General features: G+C 48.6%; 1 protein-coding gene across 1 annotated transcript in view; it reads right to left on the reverse strand.

Annotated features, from left to right (window-relative positions):
• PHC1 (polyhomeotic homolog 1) overlaps positions 1-8,049 on the reverse strand; it is a 15,283-nt gene extending 7,234 nt beyond the window's left edge. Inside the window, exons 1-7 of the mRNA XM_009280526.2 lie at positions 7,904-8,049; positions 7,165-7,275; positions 5,714-5,791; positions 4,786-4,935; positions 3,653-3,808; positions 2,047-2,545; positions 959-1,719 (exon numbers count right to left, since the gene is read on the reverse strand). Coding sequence (XP_009278801.1) covers positions 959-1,719; positions 2,047-2,545; positions 3,653-3,808; positions 4,786-4,935; positions 5,714-5,791; positions 7,165-7,275; positions 7,904-8,017 — 1,869 coding nt within the window. The 5' untranslated portion in view covers positions 8,018-8,049. The remainder of the gene's footprint in view (positions 1-958; positions 1,720-2,046; positions 2,546-3,652; positions 3,809-4,785; positions 4,936-5,713; positions 5,792-7,164; positions 7,276-7,903) is intronic.
• Between the last annotated feature and the right edge of the window lie 932 nt (positions 8,050-8,981).

Consider the following 8,981-nt stretch of genomic DNA (forward strand, 5'->3'; position numbering starts at 1 on the left):
TGACACTGTGAGCAGCCCATGCTGGAGCAGGCTCCTGACAGGACCTGTGGACCCATGGAGAGAGGAGCCCACGTTGGAGCAGGTTTGCTGGCAGGACTTGTGACCCCATGGGGGACCCACGCTGGAGCAGCCTATTCCTGAAGGACTGCAGCCCGTGTGGAAAGGACATGCTGGAGCAGTTCATGAAGAACTGCAGCCTGTGGGAAGGACCCACACTGGAGAAGCTCATGAAGAACTGTATCCCATGGGAGGGATCCCACACTGCAGCAAGGGAAAAGCGTGAGGAGGAAGGCACAGCAGAGACAATGTGTGATGAACTGACCACAACCCCCATTCCCCAACCTCCTGCACCGCTCAGGGGGAGGAGCTAGAAGAGTCGGGAGTAAAAAGTTGAGCCTGTGAAAAAGGGGGAGAGGTGTTTTTTTAGATTTGTTCATATTTCTCATTATCCTACTCTGATTAATTGGCAATAAATTAAATCAATTTCCCTAAACCGAGTTTGTTTTGCCTGTGATGGTAATTGGTAAGTGATCTCCCTGTCCTTATCTCGGCCCACGAGCTTTTCGTTGTATTTTTCTCCCCCTGTCCTGCTGTGAAGGGGGAATGATAGAGGAGCTTGGTGGTCACCCAGCAGCCAGCCAAGGTTAACCCACCACATTGTTAAATGTGATATTTAGTATGCAATATGGACACCTACCCCATTTGGGGCAGGGTCTGAGTCTCATCTATTTACTTCATGCAAGCCTTTGAATCATAATGTGGAAAAGAAATGCTTGTAGTCAGTAACCCCAAGGTTTGGACTGGAATTAGTGTTTTCGAGAGGAAAAGTCTCCACATCCCTTTACCCAAACCCCTTACCCATCCCATCCCACTGACCTGGGCCTGGACTGCGATTGGTGTCCTAGGAATGAACAAAGAGAATCCATATGCTATTCTCCTTCTCAATGGTATCACTTACTGGCAACTGGACAGACTGCATGTAGAATGCTGCTGGCATCTGAGCCACAACTGGAGAGGAGGCTGGGCTCTTCACCATGTGGGCCGTGCCTTGAACTTGTGCCAAATTCACCCCTGTGGTGAGAGGAGGAGCTTCCTGTGAGGATGCTGGAGCTGAAGACAATGACGGGGAAGCAGCATGGGCTTGGGAAACAGGCTGGACCACAGCTGGCATTCCCCGGGATGTCGGCACTGCTGCAGCAATCTGAGCTAAACCCAGTGCTTGGGCTTGGCCTGAGCCCTGCTGCCGAGTACCCACCACCTGCACTGGGATGTGTGGTGGAGGCTGCTGTGCTGCTGACATTTTGGCAGGCCCAAGCTGAGGTGGTTTGATGGGGGTGACCAGAGATTTTGACTGAATTGGAACAGGTGACTTGGTGGCTGGCTGGCAAGGACTGTCCTGCTGGAGCTGCACAGGCTGTGGCTGGGATTGCAACATAGGTTGCACCACGAGGGTCTGAGCCTGCTGCTGGTTTTGAGGTGGAGCCTGCTGCTGCGGAGGTTGAGCTTGCTGCTGCTGTTGGGTCAGAGATGGTGCTTGCTGCTGTTGCTGCTGTTGGGCCAGCTGAAGATGGGTGGCTGTGTGGAGGAGCTGAGACTGGCGGTGCTGGAACTGCTGCTGGTGATGAATGGCGATCTGCTGCTGGATCACCACCTGCTTCTGCAGGTGGATCTGCTGCTGCTGCTGGATCAGTGAGTGTGGCTGGATCTGTGTATATGTGGCTATCCAAACACAGAGTGGGAAAAGAGGAGAGCACAAAAGTTAGCAACAGTGCAGCTGGGAACAACAATAACAACAAAAAAAAAGGCAGGCAGCCACTGCACTGGTTTGAGTCATTAAGCTCCAAAATGACTGACAGCTTACTGGCAGAGGACATGAGGGACTAAATCAACTACTCTTGCTAATAGAGAGGGATAACCCCTAGAGACAAGCCTCCGGGAGCCCAGAGGCTGGGAGGCATGTCAGAAAACCTTTCACCACTGGGCTTTCAAATGGCGCTCTTGCGAAAGCCCAGTGGGCTCGAAGAGAAGGAATAGGTCTGCACTTACCTGAGCTGATCAACGTCTGGCTAGGTGCTGGTGTAGCAGTCCTGGTCAGGTTCATGCCCACCGTTTGCTGTCCGCCGCTGTCTGTTTCGCCCTTCTTTGTGGCTGCATTCTCTGTCTCCGTCTGGCTTCCCTGGCTGACAGTCACGGCCTGGGCAGCTGCTACCGGTAATGGCTGAACCACCCCCGTGCCTTTCCTTTGGCAACTGCCAGCGGCACCTGCCGAGGAGGTCTGGCTCAACCCCGTTGAGGTCTGGCTCCCACCACTTGCCACCACACCCCCGGAGACACCATTGCTGCCTGCTGCCCCCTGGCTCAAGTTGAGGGACTGGCCCGCGCTGCCGGAGGAGGCCTGAGCCACTGCCAAGGTCTGGCCCGTGCTGGTGGCCTGCGGTAAGCCCGAAGCCTGGGAGCTTCCTGGCAGAGCTGCCTTCTGCGCAGAGCCTTGGAGCTGGGCGTTAGTGGCCGAGGTCTGCTGGCTCCTCACAGCCAAGTTCTGCACCTAGAAACACATATACAAAAGAGGATCTGTTTGCTTTACATACATTACTTGCTGGAAGTTTGGCAGAGAACGCATAAGCAACGTGCTCTACCGGGACGCAGGCTAAGTTGATGCTTCAGGTCTCATGTGGGGAACTGGCTAACATTGCAGGCCAAAGCTCAGGCAACACATTATCCTGAACTCCCTCCTGCCCCATCTCTGATGGAAGTTAAAGATCTCGTGGCACTTTCTGAACAGCACATGAGGACGCAGCCATTCTCCGAGGCATGGGACAGCCTTCAGACCTGCCTGCCATGCCTTTGCATTGGTAGCATCCAGTTTAGCATGGCTCTAAAAGTGCTGAGATACCTCTTTAAAGAGCAGTCATTCCGTTTCAATTTTTGTGCCACCTGCCTCCTCCCCCTGTGCAGGGCGTTCCACTCAGCAGGCCCACAGATCTACTCATGGCCTGCAGCCCTTCTGATTTCACCAGTTCCTCTGCATTTTGGTGCTGCCATCCTCTGTATTTACTGCTCCTCCAAATGCAGTGTTATCTTCAAGTTTGATCATGGCTGACTTTCCTTCAAAGAAAGAGCTCCAGACAAGAAAAATATGAAGTAACTGGAAATCCCAAGAATGACTGGGATAGGACAAGGAAAATGGGAAGCCATGGCAGCTCCCTGACCTGGAGAATTACTTATAGATGAATGCAGGAGTTAAGACCCTGTGGCCTGTTCGGTCTTTGGCATCTGTACAACAAACCAACTGGGTGAAGGCATACTACCGCTGGCAAAGACTCTTCATTGCAGAGTGACTGAAAACTGGACATAGAATTCCACAATTCTTTTCACACAAGGACAATCGAGAAACTGTGAAGATGGGATTGATTCAGTCTGTGGCTCACCCCAGAAACTTTAAGCAGAAATTAATCCCATCTCTGGAGGCAAAAAGCAAACATGAAAAAACAGTGGCAAGAGAGAACAGAATCTCCTGCCCGCACAGGGACACAGGTTGGGGGGGACAAAATAGAGCTAATCTGCTATACAGGGATGGCTGGAGACAAAGACCAGAGTGTGGGGTGACAGAGAGCAGGGGAAGGGAAGGACTCTGGGAGGGGGTGTCACTGACCTGGTCTGTGTCTGCATGGACCCCAGGAGACTGAGTGGGTGGTACCTCCTGCTGGACAGCGGCCACAGCCCCGTTGGGCATCAGGATGAGTTGGGAGGCAAGAGGCACATTGCGGCCCAAGGTCCGGTTTACCTGCAACAGGTTCCCCAGCTGTGGCTGTTGAGGTAGGGTCAGGTGATGTGGAATGAAAGGAATGGAGGGGAAGAGAGAAAGAAAGACAGCAAACCACAAGCAAACAGATTACAAAGCAACACTGGGCTGCGGTGTCACACATTGCAAAACCCCCAACCCTCCCTGCACTGTAACACTGAACATAACCCTCAGGAGCAGGAAACTGGGAACAGTTTCCTTATGGAAACAAGCACTCTTCTACCAAACATGGGCCGGGGCCAACTCCCACAGACTGCCCAGACTGCTGGCTAAAAGACTGGGATATCATTGAATTTTCAGATGTATATCCAGGACTGGTTGAGAAACAGTGATAAAAGACATACATGCAAGACCAGGGTTGCTTGAAAAGAAGGGGATTACAATCTGTATCTAAAGTCAACTGAGACACAGTTCATATTTTTCAAGTAGGTAGCCAAACCCCAGACTGACTATATAGTCAAGCCTAATGTTTTCTATTTAGCAGCACCTCAAAGCAGTTAAAAGGATGACATATTTGTTCATGGTGATTTACATTTCTAGATTTACTTGAATTCTGACTTATGTCCCTGAGCTCAGCAGTGGTAGAAGAGTAATTTACCATATATCTGTTCCAGCATTGAACCAGAAAAGTAGCTTTATTTCTGTGAGCTATATTCAAGTCTAGGACATATGTTTCACATTTACACTCTAGTGAGAAGTGCCATGGGATCTTTAACATCTATGCAGAGCAGACACAAACATGGTTCTTAACAATCTCACCTGAGCCACACACTACAATAGCTCATCTACCCTCAAAAGCTGAGTCCAGAGTCAAACTTGTGGTTTCAGGGACAAGAGCTTCCCCATCTGAATTTAAAATATCGTGCATCATCCTTAGAGCTAGAGTTAGGCCAAAGGTGTTGGTAATCCCAAGCAGTGAAACACTGAAGTGGCTAGGAAGTGGGCTTCATGGTCAGGACACATTTTGCATACACATCTCTTACCCGGAGATACATCTGGGCCTGTGACTGGTTGAGAGGCGGTGAGGTGGTATTCCCAAGGAGCACAGACTGTGTCAGGGTTGTGGCGCTGGGGGAACTCACGCTCTGTGACCGACTGATCAGCTGAGCAGCTGACGTGGTGGCTAGGTTGATCTTAAAACAGAAAAAAGCCCCAAATCGTATATGAAGAGGCAGAGGCAAAGAAATAAGTACAAATTCTGGGGTACAGCCAGAACAGACATTTTACAGTTTTTTCCTGTATCCCACAGGGGACCAAGAAGAAAAAAGTTCTTGTCTTAGAGGGCTTGGTCTTAGAGGCAACGCAGTCTAAACTAGCCAAAGCCCTGGATGCTAAGCTCATTTGTATGCTGAGCCTGAGTATCACTGTTAGCATGCAACTGCAATGAGAGATCCAAAAGAAATACATCATTTTTTCCAGCCTCTCAAGTAAAGGAAAAAACGCACAAAGTAACCTCTACGCTACCAACTCATCTACTCTCTGAACAAATCCCAGTTCCTCAATACTCACTACAAAACCAGACTTCCTCTCATTCAACAAACTACTACTCTGCCCAAGAGAAAAAGAGCACTCCCTTTCAAGCTGCTCATGACTCCTTCGCCTTCTTAGAAGTCCTGATCCTTTTCTAATCCATGACAACATATCCCCAAAGCCTCAGCAAAGAGAGATCATTGTCTGCGTTTCCAGCTAAGAGGCCTCTCCCACTCAGAAACCTTCTCTGGTCTCCTCAACCCCCACCAATAATGATAGCACCCCAAATCCTCAAAGTTGTCTGCATCTTGTAGATTCCCAGCATTCTTAGAAGCTCTGTTTCCCTGGCTGACTGCCTTCCTAAAAGACAAAGAGGAGTAAGAACAAGGCGGAGCGGGTGGGAGGAGGCTTTGATATGTGTGTGAGTGAGCAGTTACTTACAGAGGCCTGGGTGGTGGTGGTCTGTTGCGGGGTGCTGGTGTTGGGGGAGCTGGCCTGTCTACTGGCTGCAATTGTAGCCTGCAAGGGAGATTGACAGAGAAATGAGTACCTGGAACAAACTTTTCAATCCAGCCCAAATATTTGGCTTTGTCAGAACACCTAGTCCCATCATCATCTTCTCCCATTTCTGAGAACAGGAGCACAATCTAACCACTACAAATCTCTGCTGTGCCCTACAAATCAGGTGCAGCAACTCAGCAAGGAACCTCCTCTTCCCCAACCAGTTCAGCCCTATACACTACCCAAGGTAGTAGACAACAGACCCTTACAGTGCATGACCTCCAGTCCTTCCACCCATGGGTACATACCCTGCTGTTGCCCCAGCTTGTCACGCTACACACTGCAACCCTCATCCTGATGCTGCAATCCACTGTTACCACCCAGACGTTCCCCGCAGTATTAACAATTTGCTGGGCTAGTTAGGCAGTTTAGTAACAATGCAATGATAGCACTCCAAGTAACAAATTGCAGATTACAGCACACATGGTTCATGGAGGAATGTAAATATTGTTAAAATTTCCACCCCCACCACCCCACCCCCCCATGATCCCACAGGAATTCCACTGTATGAGTTTAGCTAGTTTTATAACTAAGATTTGTGCAAAATTGGTGAGATTATTCTATTCCCTCTATGCTATAAAACTGCAGGTAGGGATTTTGAGAACAACTAAATCCTGGACTAACAGCCAAGGAGCACAGCTACTGACGGAGATATTGTTACACAGACAGAACTGTATTCATGTCACACATAATCCGTCTTCAACTGATGATAAAGTCTGGTAGGTAAGCAAAGTTGCTAAAGAAAAAGAAAAAAATCACTCAACAGTTATGCATCATAAAATATCTCAATTTGTATAAATGTATCTCAATTAAAGAAACACCCTCCTGGCTGGACAAGATCTACCCCAGATCCCTCTTGCTAGTAACTGGTAAAGAAAACATGGGCTACTAAGTTTCAGGGCAGAAAATTCAGAGGATACTGCCTGAAATTTCACGCACACGAGACCATATTTATTCTCAGAGAAGTAACAATCCATGGTTCACTTTAATACAGTTTTTAAACACTACTGCATCCCCTGATGATTTAACCACCCATCTTTTATTTAAAGAAGGTTCAGGGGCTAGTCACAGGCCTCTGAAGTGCAAATTTCCTGTTGGGGATGCCAAATTTTATCTTCCCCTGCTCTGTACCTGAAAACCAAATGAATCTTTGCATCAGGCTTCCAGTTTACTAGCTGTTTGTATTAGCTTTAAACAATGTGTTCAGGGACTCGTTGTCTCATCATGGATCAGGATGACCTCGGTGCACAAGTCACTGTATAAAGAGAGAATCTCTGGATCTTCCCCACAGAACGATCCAATTCCTCTCCTTCTGCCCCTTGGCAACTCACCTGCTGGACAGCAGCCAGGCTGTGAAGCTGGGCACTGTTAAGCTGCTGCTGGAGCATAAACTGATGAAAGTACTGGGCTGCATTGGGCTGTCTCTGGAGTGCCTGCAGGGCCTAGAGAAAGAGGAAAACCCAATTGTCAAAAATAGCGTGCCCTTGAAACGTGATTAGAGAGAGCAATGAAGAAATAAATAACAGCCATGAGACCATCCCTATGGTCCGCCATGAAAAAAGCAAAGTCACTAGATTAGCACATCAAAATACGTAGTACAGCTACAAATTTGGTAACAGACTGAATCACAGGTGTATTCCAGGACAGCGGGAAGCACACTTGCAAGACTTTAATAAACTCCACGAACTCGGGGATATGCGTGCTCAAGCAGGCAGACAAGTGTTCCAGTATAGTATGTATTATGGAGGATATACACTATATAGAGGAACAGGGATGATAAACTGAATGACTTGCTCCAGAACAGCAGGCTAAAAATCAAGCTATTGGATCACCGCACGGGTTAAATCTAAGAGGCTGGACAGTGGAGGAGTAACCTATAAAACATGAAGCACAATATCAGGCTACAGGAACTAAACATTGGGCCTAGCACAAGAATTTCTAAATCTGAAAACATGACAGTCCTTCGAGCGTGCTCCCACCTTGACACACGACAACTCAGAGGAACACGGAAGGGCTCACCACCACCTTCCACTGACGCACATGCCACCCCAGAACATAACCACGTCTCACCTGTACTGCCTGTCGCTCATAGAGAGACATCTGCGATATCTGAGGACGGGTGCTTCCTCCAGAACTGGAGCTCCCGCTGGTGGAGCTGGAGTTCTGCTCACTTTCGGTCTCCATGGTGACAGGATCCCAGGAGCTCAGGCTGAGATGGACTCCAGATCTACATTGAGAGAATTGGAAACTAAGTCAGGCTAGAGAAAGAACCAAACCCTATTTCACTGCATTACACAGCTTTTTTACTGGAATATCCCAGTACCGGGCTCCTTGCATAGCTTTGCTACATCACAGGGGACTGGGGATGCCAGGGTTCTGAAATCATCCAGAAATTATACTCACGGTTTAAATCTTTTATTACCACAGTCAGAAATGTAACGCACACATTCTCATATTTTTATTGCCATGCTACAGCTGGAAGCTACAGCATCCTGAACTCTTAAAAAGGCAGCAGAGTGAAGGAGCAGCTGCAGCTCATTCAATCATTTGGTTACAGACCTGATCACCTCTCCTTCCAAAGAGGCTAGTGAGCTGAGGCAAATTGCACTGTGGTTCCAGTCTCCCACTGCACTTTGGCAACTTCTGATCCTCTCTTCCTCCAGTCCCACAGAGGTATAATTATCCCACAACTCCGCTGCCCTACTGCAGATATACCAACTCGGTCCCTCCTTCTCCCAGTTTAGCCCACAGCCCTCGACTGTTTCTTTCTTTCTCTGATCACATGGACTTTCCAGCTACTTGTTGTTCCTGACAAATCGTAACTTGAACATTAGACTGTCAGCTAGTATCTGTGGTGGCAAGTTGCTTTCAGGAGGAATGGAGTCAGAAGCAGGGTGGATGAAGGGTTCGCTGGCAACACTTGTGAGGGGAAAGCCGCTAAAGAGGTCATGCAGAGCCAGAGAGATCTTCCAGCAGCAGAAAGATGAGTTGCAGTGAACCTCAGGACTGAGGAAGGACTGGAGAAGGCTTTCATCAGCCAAGAGGAAGAGAAGCAAGACTGAAGAGAGTGCTTAGCAGAAGAATAACACATTGGAATGATCAGGAAGTTTCCTGCAGCAAGAAACATGGGCTACACAGAGAGTAATGG

The sequence above is a fragment of the Aptenodytes forsteri genome, unplaced genomic scaffold, assembly GCF_000699145.1.
Source record: "Aptenodytes forsteri isolate BGI_AS27 unplaced genomic scaffold, ASM69914v1 Scaffold756, whole genome shotgun sequence".
Classification (NCBI taxonomy): Eukaryota; Metazoa; Chordata; class Aves; order Sphenisciformes; family Spheniscidae; genus Aptenodytes; species Aptenodytes forsteri.